The following is a 24,706-nucleotide window of genomic DNA, read 5'->3' as shown; positions in this document are numbered from 1 at the left end:
GCTAAAGCCGCTAAATTTACTTCTCAAATTGCCTTCCTTTCAAAAACCTTTAATACGCTTGAATTTACTTTCGAAATTATCTATCATATGATTTCGTATGAAAGAAATTTGGCAATAACTGACATCTCTATGCAATTAACAAATCGAGGCTAATAACGTTTCCAAGGTAGCCATATAATAAACATGAACAAATTCCCTAGGTTTTGGAAATATACCGGGAAAATACGAAAAACTTTTGGCGCCCTTTACCCAAAAACTCCGACGTTTTATTCGACTCTCTATAATAATTTCGAGCTCTGATAGAGCGGTTTAGTTTCGGCTATCTTCTTTATTGTGTGATTTCCTAGAAAGTTTATCACTTCGGGTATAAATTAAAAATATTCAGTAAAGTTTCAAACAGCGTTTTCCTACTTTGAACATGTATAATTATATAAATATTTTTCACGGGAAGATTCATTCTTTTTTGTCCATCCTTTCTTAATCCATTCCGTCACTTTGTTTATTATTTTTCTTGAATAATGTTTACGTTTTTCGTTAAATTCCCAATTCATTCGATTCGATTTGTTTAGTGTTGCTCTTCTATATTTAGTATAGTTTTTTATTATTAATGATTAAAACTATCCAATTTTCGGCACTTTTCCGGAAAAATAGTTTTAAAAGTTTATGGTTTTGCAAGCTATCGTATGTTTTTTTCTAAAAAAAATTTGCTATGTTAACCAATATGTGATGCTGGATGATTAACATGGCTCCACTACCAAATAGTATGTTTATTGCAGGCCCAGCGGAACAACCGTAAAAGTGGGGAGGCTGAAGGCTCAAAATGAGATAAAATTCGCTAGAAATTCGAGAAAAAAATCTCAATTGCTCAAAAGTGGGTTGGCGTAAGTCTTCTCAGTCTCCCCGTTTTCGCCGGGCCTGTATTACAATAAAATTACATTTCAAATAAATTTTTCTGTACAACCTATCAAATTTCGTGATAATGACGGTTAAGGGAGATTCGATACGACTTAACCCCTTTTTTTTATCTCAAGAACCTTCCCAATCATCTTCGGAATTGAATATCTATTGATTAAGCAGAGAATTGTAATCTTATTTCAATTATTCTAAGCCAACTTAATAACGAGTTTTGAGGATGTTATTACTTAATATAAAAATTTGTCCGCGTCTTTTGGGACACACTGTAGAACTCAGCTGCTGTGAAACCGTGAAGAGGAAAGTTTTAATGCTACTGCTGCAATTGGTTTTGGCTTTATTGTTGTCTTTGCTGACGTTTTTTCTCAGCTAAAAGGATCGGGCTCTTCCAGAAAGAATTTTGTATATACATCGATGGAGTATACCTTATCGGCCCTAAGTGACTAAATTTTGGCTTGGTGACTAAAATTAAGTCCGACTAAAAATTTGGGCCAAATTAAAATTTTATGATTAAGCTTTCCTTAACCCACTTTTCATATCGGTATTACTTTAACAAAGAATTTCCGAATATATAATCACTGAATAGAGCCTAATTAAGTTTATAAAGGTTTTTATAATTTCATGGTTTATATTTCCGTCAAAAAATGACCTGTTCGGAATGAAAGAGTTCCCGTAATCGTTTCTAGTGACAGTAGTGGGAGCGGTGATGATGAGACCTTGGAGCAAATAAAGAGGAAAGAGTAGCCGAAATTGGTGATGAAACACCGTTTTGCATTGACCCGAGTGAGATGTGCGAAATCGTTATTGAGAAATAATTATGCTTCCAATAGATTGTACAAACATTTGATATGTTGTTATTATTGATTATATACTTGTTTTTGAAATATATACATGATAAGTATTAAAAATCTGTGAATTATCATTAAAAAGTGTCTATTTTCCATCTGCTTGTAAATTTAAAAATGGCCCAAATTTTCAGTCGGTCTTAATTATTATTATTCGGCCCTTTATAGTGACTAAACTTTGACTAAGTTTTGGCCGATAAGGTATAACAATTATCAGACGATTTTTACCCTCCCTCCTCCGGTAATGCCCTCCAACCGGGGTGTACCAACATTTTTAGGAAGAGCTCACTTCATTGTTTTCCTTTTTTACAGATTGGCTTCTACTGTGTTTCATCGTTCATATTATCTCCATTGTTGACTTTGTACGCACCTCGCCACCAGGTTATATTCATTTTTATTCAACACATTTCCCATTTTTGGACCTACCTCCGGGTGCCCCGGTGGAGGTTCTATAAATTAACCCATGTCCGTTCGTTCGTTCGTTCGTTCGTTCGTCCGTCTGTTACCAGCTTTTCTCAGGATTGGCTCATTAGTTTTTTCTGATTTTTTGCACAATGATGCAAAATGGCAATGCCCAGAACGTGACGGAGCCCGATTTTTGAGAAAAAATTTATTTGGTCAAATTTGGGCCAAAAACTACCTAAAAATAGGGTTTTTTGGACTTTGTGCAAAATCCTGTCATTACTTTTTTCTGATTTTTTGTACAAAGATGGAGGGCAAGATTCTCTAAAGAATGACTGAAGTAGTTTTTCCTGGGAAATTCTTATTCGCCTTAAAAGACGGATTTTCGCATTTTGGGGAAATTCCCTTTAACCAAATAAGAAAATATAGCTTTTCTCAAAGTTGACTCATTATTTTTTTCTGATTTTTTGCACACTGATGCAAAATGGCAATGCCTAAAATATGACGGAGCCATATTTTTGAAAAAAATATATATTTGGGCAAATTTGGGCCAAAAACTGCCTAAAATAGGGTTTTTTGAACTTTGTGCAAAATCCTGTTATTACTTTTTTTCTGATTTTTTGAACAAAGATGGAGGGCAAGATTCTCTAAAGAATGACTGAAGTAGTTTTTCCCGGGAAATTCTTATTCGCCTTAAAAGACGGATTTTCGTATTTTGGGGAAATTCCCTTTAACCAAATAAGAAAATATAGCTTTTCTCAATGTTGACTCATAATTTTTTTCTGATTTTTTGCACAATGATGCAAAATGGCAATGCCCAAAATGTGACGGAGCCAGATTTTTAAGGAAAATTATTTTGGGCAAATTTGGGCCAAAAACAGCTTTAAAGGTTTTTTGGGCCTGAATGGTTTAAGTAATTTTCGTGTTTGGGGAAATTCCTTTTTACCATTTTACATTATTCAACACACAAGCTTTATTTTTCCATTCTGAATTTTTGTACAATTATTGTACAATTATTGTCACTTTTTTCTTATTTTCATCTGATGTTAATCATTAGGTAGGTCCATTCAGCATGTTGCTTGTTCTATCTAAAAGGCCCTTAAGTTAACCCCACCTCTAATGGAATTAAATGAACCATTTTAATCGGTTTAAAGATGTAGTAGAGGGCATTTTGTAAAATCGCTCGATTGTTTTGGCCAAAGCACTTGTTATACATTTTTGGAAAGCTAAGGGGTAGGGGAATCAAAATTACTTAGGTCTCAATTTTTTTTCGGACACTTTGGTGTGATTTTCGGACAAATATGACGGTCTCAGGCAAAAGTCTTAGGGTCAAAAATTAATGAAAATTTTAGCTTGAGAAAACAGACCTGGTTTTTCCATTTTAAAGAATGAATAGCCACAAAAATGCAAAATTATAAGTTGTAAGATTCAAGTTTTTTTGCTTAGACCCATAAAAGTCTTAAGAAAATGGTATTTCAAACTAGGAAAGACTATAATTTTGAAAAGGTAAAGAGCGTCGTGGCGCTTATTTCATAGATTTATAAAGCCTGAAGGGCTAGATGTCGTGCTTTAAGCTCTTCCAAGAAAAAAAACTGAATATCGCAAAAACTATTGCTGCTATTGTTTTCGAAAACCGGCGAAGATTCTTATTGGCCAAGCGCTGAAATTCTATTGTAATGTCACGTGGTAGGATTTCCTACCTAACCTCGGCACACTTTTCAGCGAAAGCACGACATCTAGCCCTTCGGGCTTTATAAATCTATGGCTTATTTGAAGAAATAAGGTAATTTATTTTAGTGTTAAGTTGATTTGATAACTCTTTTGAAACAAACTAAGCAATAATCACAACTTCCTTAGCAACAACACAATCTTTACCAACGACAACATCCATAGCAGCATCACTAGCAACAACAGCGTCCATAGCAACGACACCGCCCACAGCAACAACACCATCGTTAGAAACGACAGGTGCATTACCACTAACTTCATTGGGTACGTCAAATTTTTTTTCGTTTACTTTCTTTAGAAGTTGAGTGTTTCAGCCTTAAAATGTTCTCAACTTGTTCTTAACATTTTGGGCATTGAAATCTTATGTTCTTACATAGTTTTTTCTTATAAAAACAGAAACGTGTATGAGCGAGTTTAAAAGATAAAATCCCCTTTTTACTAGGAACATTCGTTCGTTTGCTCTTTACGTTTTGGCCTTACGCATTTCGGCACTGTCTTTTGTTCTTCAGTCATTCGCTCCCACATTTATTCATTCATCCATTCTTTAGAGGAAAGAGAAGTTACCAGAAACAATCTCATCGGACAAATTCCACAGTGGAAAAGAACATGGCATGTATCATTCGAGTTCAAATTATTGGACGTTTCTCCACACTGGACAAACATTATTCGGTTCAGTACGGGCAGTCAAAATATTGGCTACGGAATGCGAATTCCAATGGTCATTATCAGACAAAATACCACAATTATGTCTGTTTGTACAGGTTGGTTTCGTGTTTTTTTTAAATACTTACCAGATGATTTAGACTACAGTGTACTGTGGACTGATCTTTGCTTTTTAGTAATGTTTTATGGTAAATAAGGTTTTGAAATAAAAACACCATAATTTCTTAGCAACAAAAAAGTTAAAAGTCAAGAGTTATTAGAAAAGAAAATTACGATAAGCAACAGATTTTCAATACCCTAACATATTCTATTGTTTACCCTTCAAAAACTACAGGACCCTAGAGGAATTGTGGAAAATACTGTCGTTAATTCGAATCTTCTACTATTCAAAAAAAGGTCTTAGTCCCTTTAATGTCGAATTTAAGAGAGCGAATTTGTAACGTTGTATGTTTGATTCCTTAATTAAAATTACAGGAATCGATGACAGTAATAACTGGTGCACTTGGAGCACATTGGAACTCAATCTATGGTATTCATTAGAAATCTCACAGTTTCAAGAAGAATTGAAATACTACTTCGCCGTTCGACTAAACCATACTGAAGTACGCAGAGTTGAAAATACAAAACCACAGATCTACAGAGATGTGAATGTCTTCGCGAGTGATGCCCTTCTTCAACCAGCACGAGCGATGATTCGGAAACTTCAATATTATAACTTACCTCAAGGTAGCTTACACTTTTATTTCTACAACTTTCATTAGATTAAGTCACTGGGTTTTTGAACCTTTAAAAATCCAAATCAAGACTTTTCACGGGGATACGCTAATGTTTGTGAATGGTTTTTGATCATTCAATAAAAATGCTGGAAAAAGTCAAAACAACGCATTCTGTGTTGTAGGATCTTGGATTCAAAAATTTGACATTACTTGTAAAACTGAGCAAAATAACTCTCAATAATCGGCATTTCAATTGTATGCGCTCTTTAGAGTATTTTACTTTAGGGTTTTCTTAAGGAGTAGAAATCATTAAAGGCTTCTGCTCATCCACTAGCGAAAAGAGTTATTTTTAGTGAAGTATATCGATAGAGGTCTCAGTGCTATTCAGACTAAGAAATCATTTTACTTGTCATGATATTTTATTATTAATAGACGAGTTTACACTCATAAGTGGTACGCTTATTGATACCATCCCCACGTGGAGTCCAACATGGTACGTCACCTTTCAAATCAAACCAACGGGAGTCCATAACACTTGGAGTAACATTTTACGCTTCACAGCAGGAATAGGAAACAGAGATTCGATAGGTGACCGAGTTCCAGGTCTTTGGTTTACTAGAGGAGCGCCGAAATTACATGTCGGAACAGCGCTTGGTAACAAAGTTAATCATGTATTCACTTCGGAAAATATTTTTCCTCTTCACTCTTGGACTGAAGTGGAAGTCGTTCAGAAGGTTATCGAATCAAAAACCATGCTTGTTGTACGCATAAATGGAACGGTAGTTCACCAAGTTGAAAATACAATCCCTCGAACGTTTTTCAATGTAAGCGTGTTCGCCAGTGATAAATTTTACGACCCGGCTACCGCACGTGTTCGACAAATGGAATATGGGAACCTGCCCGACGGTTAGTTCGCTATATATTATTCCAAGAATGGTCCTTGCCACTAATTTCAAATTTAAGACTAATGGCAAACGGCCGGGCTATTCTGGGTGCTTCCATATGAAACATTGTATCATGAATCTCATGAATTTACAGAGGGCGTCCAGTAGCGTAGACAGGAAGGGACGCAAAACTTGTGATATGAAAAGATAATTGCTGTGTCATAAAAATCTGCTCTCTTACACAAATTTTGCGTCCCCCCTGTCTACGCTACTGACGTCCGTGTTGTTTCGTTTTGATATAAGTCTTTTGCATGAGCTGGACGGGGACTGTAGCCAAATGGTTTAACTTTGTTTCTGAGGCCTGGTCAGGGTTAAATTGAACGAACATAATGCAAAGGTCAGAAACTTTTCATCTGAAAGAGATCTGAAAATACAAATTGCATTAGGCACAGACAAAACCAAGTACTGATTGCTACTGATTTATTAATTTCTCTTCAATAAAACATAACTGTACTTTAGATTATTGTCATTTACCAAACGCCCCAATCGGCGCCGTAGGATTGGGCGCCAAATGTATAATGGTTATGGATTTAGTTGAGTTGAAATACAATGGAGAAGGATTAGCATACTGTGCTGAAAAATATAGTGGTGAAATGATCACCTTAAATTCCCTTGAAGAATTTAACCAACTAACGGATTATTTGCAGCCTGGAGTTTTCTTAGCTGCTGTTTCAGATCGAGAGGAAGAAGGCGTTCTCAAGTGGCAAGATAGTAAGCAATATGTTTTAAAGTATTTTCTTTAATACTTTTGCAAAACAAAGTATTCTTTCATATCATTTTTGTTTTTTATCTCGATGATTTTAGGTTAGAAAAGTCTGTTTAAAAAAGTCATTTTTAAAAGGTGAAAAAATCTATTTTATAAAATGAAAAATCAAAGCATTGAAACAATTGGTGTATACGAAGATTCGATGTATAAAATTTGTACAAAATTTACCTCTTGTAAATCTCCTTTGAGTAAATGGGTGAGCTGGCACCCAACGTTGTTTCGACGGCCATGTAATGTTCAGAATGTCCATATAATGTGAGATGAACGTTGAAAAAACGTTGTGTGCCAGCTGGGTAAAACGATCGTAAAAGTTTTTTTCATTGATCTTCTTTTCTCAGATCATGTTGGAACACCTCTTGAAATCGTCGGTGAAAATACTCTTGATAAGAACTGCATCAGAATCGTGAATAATCTTCCTGAAAAGTGGTTGGAATGGTATAAATGCACTGACAATAAACATCAACTTGTCTGCCAGTGGAGACATGGTGAGTAGTCCGTTTCAACTATTAACTTTAAAGCCCCAAATACACTATAGATAAAACTCTTAAGCGGGTCAAGCCGCTTACTTCCCAACCGAAACGCTTGGCCTTCATGGTTTCCACATAAAAGCCAGATAAATTCCAAACAATATGCTGCGTGAAAACAAAGCGCTAAATTCAACTTGTTATTCTAAATGCCGCACTTTTGAGCTTTTAAAGGTTTTCAGTATCTATTCTCACATTTTACTTCTCGTACTATGCCGAACACTCATACGTCAAAACCGATGTGATAGTCCACAAAAAATTTAAGGTTCATAAAGTTCAATGTATTCTGGGATTAAGTTAAGGCGAGACCAATTTAGTTTGTTGTTCTACGGGCAGATCGTTAGCAAAATGTCGGTCGGTAAAATAAAAATAAGATTTTCATTTATTAGGGTTGGTAATTAGGCTTTAAGTAATATTTTCAAATAATCTTGGTCGAAAATTCCATCTTTGATGGAGTTTGTAATAAAATCTTTCGTGATTCTAGATTCTTTTCAATTTTTTTTAAGTGAAAATCTTTTAAATGACTAGTATTAGAAATTTGTGGCATCGGAAATTCAATATTCTTATTTTTTCGTTTGCAGCAAATGCTGGGTCGGTCGCACCCGTAGAACAGCAAATTAAATTGGTCTCGCCTAATTTCTTTATAGGCACTTGGAGTTTCTCATTATTCAATTTTTATATTTAAGGTTTAAGCGAATGTACTAAAGACCATGGATTTCAAAACAAAAACAAATGTTTCCGAGAATTTTCACAAGACGTCCTTAAAAGATCAGATGCAGATGAAATGTGTCGTAGTTGGGGTGCAACTTTATTTATGCCGGATAGTAATAAAGAAGTTCAATTTATCAGTGACTTCTTACGATACCGACGTACTTGGATGGGAGCCACTGACTCCGAATCGGAAGGATTACTCAAATGGGATGACGGTTGGTGTTATGTTTTTTATAAGAACATCCATAATTATTGAAGGCTTCGAATGTTCTTTTGAGTTCTTAATATGTTCTTATTTTCATCATTTTATTAGCATTTTTGCTCGACCTAAGAAACTGGTCGATTTTGGAGTCCCCAAAGCCTTCAAATGTTCTTAAAACATTTCACAAAAATAGAAGCATTTAACAAAGATAAACTTTCATATGATAATCTTTCTAGAAAAAGGGTTAAAATTCGCGAAAATCACGAAGTTTTTACTCTAAATTCTGCTCTTCTGCTCTTCGTTGTACACTTATAATCCCCTCTCATGATATTTATCTGTTAGAAAAGAGCCCAAAAAAACTTTATTCTCTTGAAATGATTTTTGTAGTGCAGAATGAATTTCAAATACTGACTACCCGGCTCATTAATCTCTGGAAAATCATCTTTATTACAGGAACAACATCGGCTACAAAATGGACTTTTCTCACTGAGAGAAATATTGCGAATTCAAGATTGAAAATTTTGGGTGCATTTGGAAGAAATTTCCCTTCGGAAACCAACAATGGAAAAGTGTATTTGGGGGGTATCGTCGATGAAAGATTTGATCCGGAAGAAATAATCACCTTTGAAAATAAACAAGACAGAACTGCACCGAACCAATGGCTTGGATTCCAAGATAGAATATTTGCAAATGAATACCTAAAGATAGAATTCTGGATCAAATTCGTGAGCATTATTCCGTTAAAATCAAGTGGTATCGGAATTAAAGTTTACGGTGTTATCTTTAACGATTGGCTAGACGGTTGTGTTGTGGATGAGTGGTGTCAAGCTTCATTGGGAATTCAAAACCGAAACTCTGGCGACGGAGACCACGTGCTACTGATCTTTGACACAATCCCACATAAACAAATTGTTCGAATCGCTAAATTTGGTATCACAATAGGGAAAGGAGATCACAAAGGTATCTGCATCGGTTCTACTAAGATATATTTAGTTAAAGTTTATTCGCTATATAAGTAAGCCAGCAATATGGAAGTCACTCTTAAGGAAATCAGACTTATTACGGAAATATAAATGTTTGAGTTAAATAGGCATTTGAATGATTTTACGATTAATTCTCCTTGTTGAGTGGAATCATTTTGAAAGCACGAGTATCGAATTAGTTCTTTGTTTCGATTCAATCGGAGGATCTAATGTTTTGATGTGAGCAGCTTCTGGCCGATGAAACTTTAGTACATTCCCTACAATATGACAATTCTGCCCGGTAATTGTCCAGGTGGGACAGTCCCGCACCGTACCGGCATCCCCGGCAACCGGTGACAACGGGCTAACTTCTTTTTTTGGCGAGAGCGCTTGGAACATTTTAATGTTCGTTTCATTGCACTCTGATCCCTCTGATATTCAAACAGCCTCAGAGAGACAATTTTAAAAAAGGGAATAAGAACGAAGGGTTTCAGGGATTTAAAACTACATTTTTTATCAGAGCATCCCAAATTTTTGAAGCCTTCTGATTATGTTGACTTTTTTTAGTCTTAAGCATAAAAATCTTCTTAACATATTCTTCTCTCGCCATTTTATGAATAATTTTGTCCTTCTTCCTATAAAGAACTCGGGTGTTTTAGAGTCCGTAAAGGCCTTAAAATTTTCTTAACTTGTTCTTAATATCTAGGCCATCGAAGCCTATGTTCTTATATATTTTGATCTTGTAAAAAACGTAGAGTTGACGCTCTCTGATTCGATCTTCAAGGGAAATTCATCGAATAAGGGAGCAGCGTTTATGAAAGTTTCTTGTTGACGGGGACTTTAATAGTAGAACGTCGAATTAGAGAGCGTCAACTGTATATTCATTTTCAGATGGTGATTTTCGGAGTCAAATAGAATTGGTGAACCAAGCGGAAGACAAAGATTGTACACGGTTTAAACCAATAGCTGATTTCTCTCGAATGTACCGCTGGAGAGAGTGTGAGATGAATCAAAATGATCCTGACTTTGCTGCGCTATGCCAAAAAATTATTGGTAAGTATGATTGATCACTATTATATTATTCCAGAAATGCTCCCTATGTTGAGGAGGTGTGACGTCCAGGGTGGCCTGGAAAATACTTTCCAAGCGTTTTTAAGCTATCTTAGTGAAAATTCGTTGGTTCTGCCTATTTTCTGGACTTCAATGGGTCTAATCCTTTGCATTGGAGTGTCCCATAAGGTTCAGGACCGTTGGGAACCATCTTAACCCTCATGTGGAGCTGATGAAAAAATAACGATAAATTTTATTTTCTACCAAACAGGAGAAATAGTTTCAGAGTGGGGTGAATGGTCCCCGTGTTCTCGTGAATGCAAACGTGGCACGAAAACACGGGCACGGATATGTTACGACCAAACACTTTTCGATGAAGATGATAATTCTTGTGGCGGTGAGCTTCTAACAGATGAACAAGAATGTTTGACCAGAGAAAACTGTCAAGGTTCTGGGTACTACTTGGCTGAAGTTCATCAATCTTGTGATGAATTTTGTGCAAGTAAAGGTAAATATATATCGACATTTTATATTTATATCTCAGTAATCTAAAGCCAACAATCGAAGAATGGCTTTCATAAATTCATCATAAATTTGTGGGAAACTGCCAAAATTTTGGTCGTTTATTTTTAACTTTTTGTTTTGATACGTATTTCTTTAAACTGTACGCAGAACTACAATTTCGAATAACTTGAACAAAAATAGATAAAAACTAAACCAAAACTAGATCCACGACCAACTAAGTAATATGCGCTTATAGCTATATCTAGGCTCAGATATGGCAAAAATTTAAGGATATCTGAGCATATGCTAAGTATTACCATAAACTAGATTTTCTGATTTTGGCTGTTATTGGACCTACCCCGGTGGAGATCCTATAAATTAACCTGTGTTTGTTCGTCCGTTCGTTCGTCCGTTCGTCTGTTACCAACTTTTCTCAGGATTGAATCATAGAAATCTTTTGATTTTTGGTACAAAGGTGCAAAATGGTGGTGGCCAAAATGTGACGGAGCCCAATTTTCGAAAAAAAAATTTTTGGGCAAATTTGGTCCAAAAAACGGCTAAAAAACGGGTTTTTTGGACTTTTTGAAAAATTGGATCATTAATTTTTTCTGATTTTTTGCATGAAAGTAGGGTACCATCATAGGTAAAAGATGGCTCAAACAGATTTTTGCAAAAAAATTTTGTTGGCGCAAAAAACGCATGTTTATCTATAAGAATTACTATTAATAAGCATACATCAATGTTCTTAGTCAAATTACTCAATTTTGTTATGAGATAGATGTTTTTTTTGCCCATGAGAGCTTACTTTTGAAGAATATGTGTGTTTAGACATGAACTTTTGGTTGCTTGGCGTGTTTTTATTGAAAAACTGGCCAAATTTGATATTTTTTATAAGCACATTAACAATTACTTAGGTATTAGCTTTTCTCGAGATTGGCTCTTTCATTCTTTATGATTTTTTGCACAAAGATGCATAACTATAAACCCTCGAATGTGACGGAGCTCGTTTTTTGAAAGAAAAAAAAATTCTGAGGTAAATTTCAGCTAAAAAACGACTAAAAAAGGGTTTTTTGGACTTTGTGAAATATTGGATAATTGTTTTTTTCTGACTTTTGCATGAAAGTAGGTAAAAGATGGCTCAAGCAGATTTTTGTAAAAAAATAATTTTTCAGCTCAGAAAAAGGCATCTTTATCTATAAGAATCGCTATTAACAAGCATACATCAATGTTCTTAGCCAAATTACTCAATTTTTTGATGAGATATGTTTTTTTGCTCGCGAAGTCTTGAATATGAAAGAATATTTCAAGAGCATGAAATTTTGGTTCCTAAACGTTTTTGTTATAAGAAACAAACGACTAATTTTAATAGATCGTCACTATTTGTGTTCTGAATGATTGTTTAATGGTCACGTCACGTAGATATCAATTATAAATGTGTTAAATGCATAACCAGGTAGGTCCATAAAAGTATCACTTGTTAACTGGGATTTTATGGATCTTTAGTCTGAATCGCGTACTTTCACTAGAGGATGAGCAGAAGCCTAATTGATTTTCGGAATTTCCCTAGTTTTCTTTTAGGATATAAGCATCTTTCAGGCATTCTTTCAACTCATTTTTTTAGAACTTGGCTGTTCTTCTGAGATCGAAACAGGAAACAGTATAAATGCATTCATGGACGTTTTATTACCTTACACGACCGATCCAACAAGAATTGAATGGCAAAAAACATATAGTCCTGGTTGTTTGGTCGGAGATGTTTGTGTGGAATTCGAAGGCGTTCCAAATGAAGTTAAATGTGATCGAAGGCCGGAAGAGGATAATTTCAGAAGATTTTGTCATTGTGTCAATGAAAGTTAGATTATATTGCTTGAAGATAGTTGCTCGTAATCAGATGAAGGGTTAGAGGGGATTGTCATCCTCTTTTGGATCCTTATGGATTAGGATACTAAGAAATTCTCACAGAATTTTATCATGCTAGAATGTCAACTTTTTACGTCTTAAGCATTGCAATTCGATTTTCGAAAAGCTTAGCTTAGGTGGTTTGCATTTAGACGAGGTATTATCTCGAATTGCAAGACTCTTTCAACTTCTCAAGAATTGAAAGCTCTGCTTGCCTTTCAAAACAGCTTTAGATAAGAATTTATCGGTTCTAAACATTCCTCCTCTTTAAGATAGCTGAAAACAAAGACATACAGTAGAGTCTCTTTAACTCGAACTTCTATAGCTCGAAATGTCTCCTTAACTCGAACAAGCTCTCTCGTCCCTTCAGCTAACAATGCCTTATGAACTTTACTCCGTACCTCGAAACTTCCTTAACTCGAAAAATTTGCCGCTCCCCGTGCGCGTTCGAGTTATGGAGACTCAACTGTACTAAATAACTCATAATATTCTTTCAGCGGACGTTGGTTTCGGACCTTGGTCGCCATGGAGTGAATGCTCAGTCACATGTAACGGTACACGAAATCGTCAACGCACATGCTTTGATTATTGTGACGGACAAGTAGAAGAAATTGAAAATTGTGGTGCTCAGTATTGCCCTAGTAAGTCACATAGGAGTTATTTATCTACGTTCTCGTAGATCTATCGTTGATTATTCTAAGGTTTTTATCACTTCATAACAGTCACCCTTTTTTTAAAAGGAATTAATGATTTTTGAAATTGATAGTTGGATATCATACTCTAAAAATGTCGACTTCACTACAATTCTGTCCCACAATAGTCTTTTTGGTAAGCAAAAATGATTGTGATTAACAATAGATAGACAGAGTCTTTATTTTACCTGGACAGTCCAGTAATCTAGGAATTTTAGACATACATTTTCTATGAACTGAACGAAACAATGGAGGAAGCGGGAATCTGCTTTGAGATGCTGACGCTTTAGCCTGCGCGCGTAACTGAAATCTGTATCAGAGGAATACTGGCAGCCTTCTGACGCCTTGTAATAATTGACCATCAGTTATTATAATGCCAATTACCACATCATTTCATTTTCCTAAAGCCACAAAATCTGCTTAAATAGTTTTATGCTTTATTCTTTAGTCCATGGAGGTTTATCAGAGTGGAGCCAATGGTCGAGTTGTGACGCCTCGTGTGGTGGTGGCACCACGACTCGAACGCGATTATGCGACGCACCAGCGCCACAATACAATGGAAATGATTGTATTGGAAATTTAGTAGACTCGAATGATTGTGGTGTGGGGAATTGCCCAGGTGAGGAAATATCTTTATTTGGACCAAACCGTTAAGAAACTCATCCCCAATTCAACATGTTAAGTGTTGCAGTCTGGGGTCAGCCCTGCATTGCAAAACTTGGCCTAAAAGCTGATGCTTCAAGCGAAGTTTTTAACCTCTAAAATTGGTAAAAATATTAAGAACTTTTTGGGGTGATATTTAATTAGGTCACATCCTGATTCATAAACTTCAAGGTATAGAGGTACACTTTAGAGCCCTAAGTGGTTGCGAAAACTTAGGGTAAAGTGTTAGGTTTTTGAGACTTGCCCTAAGTCACTCGAGAATACTATCGTAGCCCTAAACTGATCCAATTTTTCTTCTCTTTTTTCAGTGGATGCAACATGGACTGAATGGAGTGTTTGGTCTTCCTGTGACAAACCGTGCAATACTGGACATTATGTCCGGCGTAGAACGTGCAATCCGGCGAATTATGGTGGAAATCCAGATTGCCCGGGTCCTAATGAGGATAAGCAACCGTGCAATGTTGATGTTTGCAGAGGTTAGCTTAACGTTCTTTATGCAATGGAAGGTTTTTTAAAAGTTATTTTGTACCTCTAATTTAATTTGTGCGTGAAATCTTGTATGTTATTCTTTTCAAGATGACTTCATATTCTCTAACGGAAGCACTCGAAAAATTGCCGGATTTTCAAAGATTTTGACCACCGTGTTTCTATTTTTGATAAACAGACAGCAGCATTTTTCGGGTGTTTCCATTAGAAAAATGACTTACGCATATCGAGAATATTTCAATGCAATAAAATTTCTTCTTTTTCTGTTTCAGAGAAAATATTAACTTGTAATCTTCGTTTTGAGTACGAATTTGACGAAGAAATGCTGGACCCAGAAAGCATTGCATATAAGAAATTCAAACTGACATTAGAAGCTGAGGTGAGAAGAAATCTTTTAAAAACCTTAAAAACTTCAGGGAATATTCAGAGAAATTAAAGAAAATCTCTGCGCTTTTCATTGTTACAAGTAAGCAGACTCAGATTTCAGATAAAAAAATGTTATGTACATTAAAAGTTTGATAATTTGTAAGTTTTCTCTAATTCACACCTCTACCCCAAAATTTATATAATAAGCTACAAAATGGTATGAATCTCTGTTATTAGAATCTTTCTCTAATTCGAAGAAAAAATTTTGGTATTTCAAAGATCGAATCAGAGAGGCTAATTTTCTTTTGTCTAAAACGATGTAAAAATGAAAAGAAAAGTCTCATATAATCTGTTTAAGATCGATATGAGGATCTAGCCCATCCTCACACGTTAGTTTCAGAGAAAACTTAACTGCGATGCTCACGTAAAAGAAATTTTTGCTCCGGCCTAGGAGCCTTTAATTCTCTCTTCCGACGGTCAAGACATTTTTTGTTTGTTTATCTAATCCGATAATCTATTCCGATTTAATAAAAACGGATTATCTGGATTTCGATAATATTGCGAAAGTATTTAGAAAAAGATGGCTGCTGAAAGTGGGCTTAGCTGCAAATCTCAGTGAAAGATAGTGGTCATTTTCATCACTATTCATGATGTTTTGGACATGATTTATGAGAATTCTGATGCATACTGGTCTATAACAATGTGGAATGACTTTGGAGAAATTTTGGCCATGAATTAAATCTTGCATATGGCTAACTTCTCTAGTTTTATGGACGCCACAAAACAACCACAAAACCATAAAACTCTGTGAAACTTTCAAACACACATCCATTGGAATTCGAAAGACAATACTAAAATTACAACATTACAGTGCGAATTTGAAAACGTTCTGAGCAGTTTTTGTGGTGTTATGTGTATGGCTGAAAATGATCCTGTTTTGTATTCATCATCATTTTTTGACTGGGCGGCGGCCGTTCCTTTTGATTTTTCAAACCCGACACAGATATTTTACAAACATACCACTATGAGAATTCAATAAAGGATACTAAAAAACAATTCCTGTCTGAATTTGAACAAGATTGGAAAAAATTTCACAGTATTATGGCTGAAAATGATCGTTTTTGGACTTTGTCGTAATTTCATCGCGGCTGGCGACCGTTCCTTTTGATTTTTCAAACCCGACACAGATATTTTACAAACATATCACTATGAGAATTCAATAAAGGATACTAAAAAACAATTCCTGTGTGAATTTGAACAAGATTGGAAACAATTTCACAGTATTATGGCTGAAAATGATCGTTTTTGGACTTTGTCGTAATTTCATCGCGGCTGGCGACCGTTCCTTTTGATTTTTCAAACCCGACACAGATATTTTACAAATATACCACTATTTATTACATACACACTATTGTACCATTTTATTTGGTTTATCCTACTCTCCCCCAAGTATTGTCCCAACAGAAAAAATAATGCTTAGCTAAAAGCCTGTGGCCTCTAATTTAGGCTATTTTTCTCCCCAAAATTTTATCTGGACAATCAAATCAAGAACTTGGAAATATTGACTTCTAAATGTTTATCTCATTTAGCTCCAATTTTGAACTTTTTAGTCGAGGATGAGTGGGCGGGGGGTGGGGTTGGTTCTTTAGGCAGAAAGTGCATGTGTAATCACTTAGAAGAGCTAAACTTCCAGCTGGTTTATTTATTCGTTAAGATTATTTCTCATACTCGCTCTGCAATAGAATTATTACATTGCTTTCTGATCTGTTCTGATTAGCAGTTTGTGGGCAACGTTCTAACACAACTAACTCAACAAGCTCATCTTTCACATCTTTTAATCTCTTAAGCCGGAGCTTCCAGCGCAGCTGGTTTATTATGCTTGCAAAACACGTAACAAAGCTACTCTGTTAATAGATAACCAGTAAGCATTTATACTTCACTGCGTTTCAGAATACCTTTTTGACTTCTTATTACTCTAATGTCTGTCTCTTTCAGATGAGAGGCGTGTATGCAGAGGGCGGGGGTGTGATGAAAGATCAACTGATTAATATACAAATACACTCGTTACAGTAAGAATTTCTCTCTAAATTTATTATTCTTGTACCGTTTTGAGGCGCCCCTATGAAAAAAAAACAACTATTTTACGCGATTTTCCTTGAAATCATCTTTCATTAAAAAAACATCATATTTAATGATACCAATTCGTTACGTTATTCATGAAAGGCTTGTCTCTGATCATATTTTTAGAAACGTCGACTTTAACCGTACAGAAAAAAAGAAGCCTATTTCCATGGTAGCTATTTATTTCAGGACGTCTCCAACTGACTTGAAACTAATTCGTTTTATTTTATTCTATATTCAGGCCAGGTAGTGTGATTGCCAACTTCACTGTGGTATATGCGAGTATGGATCAAGATCAAACATTGTTCTTCCAAGATAACGTCGAAATGTTTGGTGCTTTTGGAAAGTTGGAGATCTTACCAAGCTCCAATAATACCTTTGAAATCGGACCAGATTGTAAGACAGCAATTTCTTTGACGTTTAAAAGACTATTTTTGCCTGCGCTGCTACATATGAAAGTTTCTTTATAAAAGTTTTAGTAACCTTTTCCTTGATAGATTAGCGTAAGGGATCGCCTCTAAGAGATAATTACTGTTATCTGCTTTCCTACACAAATTTTGCGCCCCTTTTGTCTACTCCGCTACTGGTAAGGTATTGCAAAACGTTTCAGACTTGAATTCTAAAGTTTTACAAAGTTTTGTTAATACACCTGCCATACTATTTTATTTTCTAGTACTAACTGAACCACCATCAAACGTCACTGCATTTTCGCCGTCCCCGGAAATTTTGTCGATTTCATGGAACGCTCTCAACCAATCAAACGTCGACAATTACATCATCTTTTATCGTGAAAAATTACTTTCAAATCAACCCTACTCTACGTATGCTACTGAAAACACGACAGCTCATTTGACGTGGCTGAAACCAGGGACGGAGTACGTCTACAGAGTATTAGCGTTTTCAAATGGCGAAGGGAATGGTATAGCAAGTCTTTTGAGTTCTGTATGGACTATGGAAAAGTGTAAGTATTTTTTAAACAAGTCTTAAAACAGATCTCTGAAAAATCCGTTCGTATCCAAGTGTCACTTTATTGCGAAGATTGTTCATTAAGAGACCTCTTTTCTTCTTTTAGTACCCTTGGTCTCACCTTTGGACATCAAAGCTTTGTCTTCCGGACCATTTTCGATTTACGTCAGTTGGATTGGAGTTCCTCAAGAACAGATGAATGGAATTCCTCTCGGATATCATATTTACGCTTATTCACAAAACTCTTTGGTATCAACACAAAACGTGTCTTTTGATTTGAGTGGCGTATCTTACACAGAGGGATTGGAATCGAGTACGTCATACATTTTTGAAGTTTGCGCGTTCAATAGTGCAGGAGATGGTCCATGTGACAAAGCAAGCGCTCAAACTCTGAACTCAGGTAAGAATTGTGTTGTTTAGGTTTCACTAATTTGTTTTGTATATTATTAGTGTTTGGTAAAAAGATCTAAAAACTGAGACAAACCCTTAAACACCTTAAAAATCTTACACTGATATCTCAGGGAAAGCTCTCTGTATCAATTACTCCTAACAATGGGGTCTTCCAGAAAATAATTCAAATATGGAGGGGAGAGGACAAAACATCTTTTGGAAATTTCCTCCGAACATTGTGACTTTTACCTTGAAGACAGCAGGTCTAACCCCGCCCCCGAACAAGCATCAGTTAACCCCCTTGACATTCAAAATTACCCCAAAACAGAGCAAGGCAGAATTTTCACTACCCTCGGGCAATATATTCTCCATCCCCAATGTACGAACATTATATGGAAGAGTCAAATAAGCATCTGAACTTAATGCTCTTACATTCAACTCAAAATGTACATTTACCAGAGATATTGAGAACTGTTCTTTTTGTATGCATACGAGATACCCTTGTTTCAATAGCTCCATCAGCACCACCTGCGAACATTCACATCAGTTCCATCAAAACACACACTCAACTTACAATACACTGGTCTCCACCTCCAGCTGATCAAATCCATGGTGATCTTTTGTCATACAAAATCAAAGTCTTCCTAATCAAAAGTGGAGCTGACGTCTATATCAACCCTAAAATTGATATTTATGGTTTGCATCCATCATTGAATAGCCTCACTTTGAAGTTTCTGGATGCAAACACGTTTTACGATTTTGAATTAATGGCTGTTAATCAGTTTGGAGAAGGAGTCAGCGAAAATATTGTCGGAAGTGAGTATTCATTAAAAAACTTTCATTAAAAGATACTCTGTGTGTAATAACATTAACCAGCATTAACCTGAAAATCATGGGTCACGCGATTTGGTATCTCGTGAATTTTACTATTTTTGCTAAATTCTCTAGAATTATTCCACGAACTTAATTGGTTCTGAAAGTTTGGTTGTAAAAATAAAAGTAATCTGACACTAAGGTATTACCCTTAAAACATATCACAATTCTCTCATAGGAACGTGTCTTTGTCCAAAAGTGGTTTCAACAAACTATTATCTACTCGCTCCATACTTAACCGAAGATGCTGACAATCAACTTTCTGGAGTGTTCGGCGAAATACTTCAAAATGCAATACAAGCTGCATGCGGTGTGTGTAATTCACCGAACGGACTGCTTCATTCGAAATTGGATACTTTACGGAATGGCAGAGAAAGCCTCGCTAAAAAAACAAGTGAATTAAAAATTTTAAAAGAAATTGACGAGTTTACAGATTTATCATTCCCGATAATTGGGAATACACATTCGGACGAAATGGTTGGTTATCCGTTTGTTCCACTTATCGGACACCCAGGTGTTGTGGCGATTGTCCGAGATAAAAATATCAACGAGATTGTGATAGAAATGATTATGATGATTTTGGGTATCTATCCTTTGATTGGATTGAACTTTCTAATGATGGTGGTAGCTGGATATATCGTATGGCTTTTGGAAGCTTGTAATAATCCTGACGAGGACATTGATTTTTCCAAAACTTGGATTCGTGGAATTTATGAGGGGTGGTATTGGGCGTTCATTACACAGGGAACACATGGGTGAGGCGTCTTAATATCTTTTTGACTCTGCATTGCTGATATTTTCATTCTTTCGTTCGTTCGTTTGTACACTCCTTCGTACACCCCTCGTTCGTTCGTACACCCCTCGTTCGTTCGTACACTCGTTCGTTCGTTCGTTCGTTCGTTCGTTCGTTCGTTCGTTCGTTCGTTCGTTCGTTCGTTCGTTCGTTCGTTCGTTCGTTCGTTCGTTCGTTCGTTCGTTCGTTCGTTCGTTCGTTCGTTCGTTCGTTCGTTCGTTCGTTCGTTCGTTCGTTCGTTCGTTCGTTCGTTCGTTCGTTCGTTCGTTCGTTCGTTCGTTCGTTCGTTCGTTCGTTCGTTCGTTCGTTCGTTCGTTCGTTCGTTCGTTCGTTCGTACACTCGTTCGTACACTCGTTCGTTCGTACACTCGTTCGTTCGTACACTCGTTCGTACACTCGTTCGTTCGTACACTCGTTCGTTCGTACACTCGTTCGTTCGTACACTCGCTCATACACTTGTTTGTTCGTTTTTTCATACACTCGTTCGTTCGTACATTCATTCTATTTCCATAATCTCCTGTGAGAAGGTCTAGGTTTAGTCGTTCACATTATCGGTTATTAGCGCATCTGGGTATTCTATTACTTTTCTTCATTTTAGGTTTGGCGATTTTACAGTGACAAGATTTTACTCAAGATGTTTTGCAGTTGTCTGGTCTCTCTTTGGAGTAGTGATGACGTCATTGGTTATTGGAGCCTTAGTAACGGCTTTAACAACCGTAAATGGTGCAGCTGAGTTTAAAGTTTACGGTAGCGAGGTTGGAGCGCTGAACGGCTCGTTTGAAGAAAAACTTGGACTTTTGAGGAATGGAAAGGTTAATGAAAGTAAGTCGCTGTCATTGGTCTACAGTTGACTCACTCTCTAATTCGATCTTCAAGGGATCAAAAATTGCATTCGAATTACAGGAGTAGTTTAAATCACTTTCCAGCTGAAGGGACCAATATTCTAAGGTCGAATTCTAGATCGAATAATAGAGGTTCGAATTAGAAAGAGTTGGCTGTGACCTTTTTTGCGCTTTAATGCTCTGTGTAGGAAAAACTGCAAATGCACCCTTTAACGTCACAGGTAAATCCCGGTACTTCTTCGAATTTCAATCCTTTACGCCTTAGAGTACATGTTTTTTCTTTTATAAGCATTGCACTTATAAACATATCTAGGTTCAGATATGGGGAAAAATTAAGCATATGGCCTGCATTACTTGAGCCTACGAAAAATGTTTTTTTCCTGATTTTGGCTTTTTTGGCTGGAATTTTACGGATTTTCAGTATTTCCCTAAATTTATGTTATAGATTTAAGCATCCCCTCAAGCATTTTTCAGCCTTATTAAGTTTTCGACCTAAGCATCTCTGAGCCTGTTTTCGGATTTTTGTATGCTTATCAAAAAAAACATGTACTTCTTAGCGTAAACTCGAAAACTCTTCTTTAAATGTAGGATATAATACCCCAAGAAAATCTATTTTATACTCTTAATTGAAGTCTACCTCGTTTGCTTCTTCATAGAAAGGGCTTACAAAACAATCACAGAACTCAGAGACGACTTGCTTGCAAATGAAATCAAAGGAGTGCTGCTAGATGCATACACTGCTGGAGCGAACGCACATCTCTTCGCGGACGAACGACTCCGCGTGGCCACAAAATTGGAATACCCGCGGTCGTATGGATTTGTTTTGTCAGGAGATTTGAAAAGCATGGCGGCAGAATTCCGAAGTTACATCAAGTCTGACGAAGAAAGAATTTTAAAAGCTTTAAGTAACTCCACTGTACCAATGGGGGTAAGGAGATAATTCAGTGGGAGTTTTTCTTAAAACTTTTTTTCCACTTGGCTACCTAATAAGCACTCCTCAAGATAATAACTTTTTGGGAAAATATTCTTAATAGCTTTTCTTTAACTCTAAATCTTCTGTGTTTGCTAAATTTTCTTTTAATGACATTCATATACTAACCCTCTTCAAGGTTTTATTTTTTTTCAAATAAGAGTGATATCGTTTGCTTACTCATCAATTTTAATCCACAAGCTTTTTCACATTTGATTGGCACGGATGTGGAGCAAGATTGGTTGGTTAGAAAGAGGAAAAGAGAAACAATTTTTTATTTATTCAGCACAATATAGTGGGGGACGTACAGTATTTCCAGTTGGAATTGCGGAAATGGACCCTTTTTTCTTCGGAATTTCGGTAATCGGGCAAAATTCCTTTGGTATTTCGGAATTCTGAAATTATTTTGGTATCGGAAATCCATAAATTTTTGCTTCGAAATTTTGGTATTACAAAATTTTTATCCCCCTTTTTCTGAATTCATACATGAAAAATCTGATGAAAAATTTGTCAAAACGAGGAAAAATACCCTAAAAATCGGTAGCGGAATCACAAGTATTTTTTTGCGGAATTTCGGAAATTTTGGCAAAATTATTCGGTATTTCGGAAATCGCAAACCCCGTACGACCCCCCCCCCCCAATACAACAAAGAGGAGACCTTGTCCTGATATGATACGATACGAGGCATGTGTCTAATATGAAACAATGACGGGGACACTTTTGTAAAAATAAAACCTTAAGTCATGGATTTTTTCACCAGTCCTGATTTTTCCATTTGCTCCGTCTCCTAGGTACGTTATCTCATAAGATATGGAAATCTTAAAAAATGTTATCTTTTTATTCTTCAAATAAACCGACTTTTTCACTGATGGCTTTTTTGTAGGTTTCGCCACCAGCAGAGTTGAAATCACCTTTCGATCCAGAATCGAGTATCTTATCAACAGCTTTGGTTTCCATGACAATAATGTTTGTCGTTTTTTCAATCTTTGGTTTGTTATGGTCACACTATTTGAAAAAGTTGAACCAGAAAAATGCTCAAAAACTTGGTAAGATTTCTTTTTAACAACTTTTCAAACTTATCAATACAAATCAATCCCAAAGAGTAGACAGAAAAGATTTTCATTGATTTGCTAATGATAAGTGAGACTTACTTTTCTCGAGTTACAAATAGACAATAGGCACCTCATCTGTATGTTTTGATATAGGGTATGCGTATCGTGTAAAAATTTCATGTCCGAGAGTTACCCCAACTTTTAGGTAACCTATTTCAATTTTCTTAGAAAGGTTTGGAAATCCAACGATTGTATTAATTCAAATTTTTAGTTCATATCAAATTTAATGCTTAAAACTAAACTTTCGGACGAGAATTTTAAAAACGATACGCATCCCCTATTTCAAAACATATCAGAGGGGGTGCGTGCAGCCTGGTCACAGAAATGAATAATAAACCCATTGAAAAGAGCCAAATTTTTTCTCTAGACAAAAAAGATATTTTCAACCAATGCAACGATATGGTGGCAAATTTCAAATCATCAATCGATGGCAAAATCACTGAACTCGAAGAAAAACATTCTCTACAAAGAAAACTTTTGTTCAAAGATTATTACGGATATAGTGCTATAGATCATCATGCGCGTCACGGGGATAAATTACTGAAAAGGCGAAATACAGTTCATCCAGTAAGTCCAAAAAAGGAAGATCAACTGGATGAATATGAATTAGATCTGGAAGGCGGAAGAAACCTCTCTGCTCACGTTGATAAACCAAGAACGCCCTTCACTGAAGGAGATTTCGATGTAGGTCAGTTAGAACAAATAGAAGAGACCGATATTCAGACGTTCGAAGTTGTCGAGTAAGATGAAGAAATTGAAAGCTGAGTTATATCATCGTAACTAAGACAGTGGTTGGAAATACTTTGACATTGATGATACATGATTGATGCAGGAGATTTATAAAAAGTGCAAAGGTTCTTGGCAAAGCGATAAAGTGAAACTTTAAACTGTTTGCTTTGATCCGTTATTCTCAGGCATTATTTGAAAACACAACTTTGATAAGTAAACGAAGAAGGAGAAGCGAGTCGGCTTTTGTAAAAAGTATATTCGATAGATCCGATCAGCTCTTTTCGTTGAAATTAATGGGCCATTCCATTAAATTTCCATGGAACGATGGACGAACCTTTTTCAGTTAAGTCCTTGAAAATGGCAAGATTTGCAGAAAAGAAAACCCTTGGGAGAATTCTTTTCGTACCTTAAAATGACGGTGGGCAAACTAGAATCAGTTTCTTACCCCTGGAAAAATTGCTCGAATTACCCCCTGGAAATGTTCGTCCACTCTGTATGGATATGAAATGGAATGGCTCAATATTTTTTAACATTATTTTGAATATAATATTTATATAATCGTGTAAATACAGCCCCCTAAATCATATAAATCAAATGCTAATATATTATGATACCTATGGGATTTTAAACTATAAACGTTAAAACCAACTATGTAATCTCTCATACTAGGAAAGCTTGCTTTATTTTCACATTCTTGTTAACTTCTCCATCAGAGCTTGGGGGGTTCATGCAAAATGGGTGTCGGTTTTTTGGGAGCTATAAGGATCCCTTTTTTCTCTCAAAGGGGTACGATAACTACAAATTAACAATTAAGTCTCTGACAGGATCCCAAAATTACAAAACAAACCGATTCCCTCGCACAAAAAATTCTCATA

At 36.0% G+C, this 24,706-nt stretch overlaps 1 protein-coding gene across 1 annotated transcript; it reads left to right on the top strand.

Annotated features, from left to right (window-relative positions):
• LOC136812954 (uncharacterized) lies at window positions 1–24,504 on the top strand. Its single transcript, XM_067069462.1, has 27 exons — window positions 1–761; window positions 2,070–2,138; window positions 4,017–4,151; window positions 4,436–4,648; window positions 5,025–5,276; window positions 5,699–6,172; window positions 6,670–6,921; window positions 7,315–7,461; window positions 8,187–8,426; window positions 8,867–9,373; window positions 10,267–10,428; window positions 10,697–10,933; window positions 12,551–12,781; window positions 13,326–13,469; window positions 13,969–14,139; window positions 14,492–14,659; window positions 14,942–15,048; window positions 17,031–17,104; window positions 17,398–17,552; window positions 17,830–18,117; window positions 18,229–18,522; window positions 19,026–19,328; window positions 19,564–20,140; window positions 20,777–21,000; window positions 21,677–21,948; window positions 22,874–23,036; window positions 23,470–24,504. Exons 1-27 carry the CDS (start codon window positions 734–736, stop codon window positions 23,844–23,846), a joined length of 6,264 nt encoding a protein of 2,087 aa, XP_066925563.1. The 5' UTR covers window positions 1–733; the 3' UTR covers window positions 23,847–24,504.
• Window positions 24,505–24,706: the final 202 nt, after the last annotated feature.

This window comes from Clytia hemisphaerica, unplaced genomic scaffold (genome assembly GCF_902728285.1).
Source record: "Clytia hemisphaerica strain Z4C2 unplaced genomic scaffold, Clytia hemisphaerica genome assembly, whole genome shotgun sequence".
Taxonomy (NCBI): domain Eukaryota; kingdom Metazoa; phylum Cnidaria; class Hydrozoa; order Leptothecata; family Clytiidae; genus Clytia; species Clytia hemisphaerica.
Note: the sequence above shows the minus strand (reverse complement) of the source record. Positions and strands in the feature narration are given on the sequence as shown.

Bases quoted from the DNA above. Each gene is read 5' to 3' on its own strand.
- LOC136812954 (XM_067069462.1), top strand. From the start codon at position 734: ATGATTAACATGGCTCCACTACCAAATA. The intron at 15,049-17,030 runs GTGAGAAGAAAT...TGTCTCTTTCAG, and splicing joins AACTGACATTAGAAGCTGAG to ATGAGAGGCGTGTATGCAGA. The intron at 19,329-19,563 runs GTGAGTATTCAT...ATTCTCTCATAG, and splicing joins CAGCGAAAATATTGTCGGAA to GAACGTGTCTTTGTCCAAAA.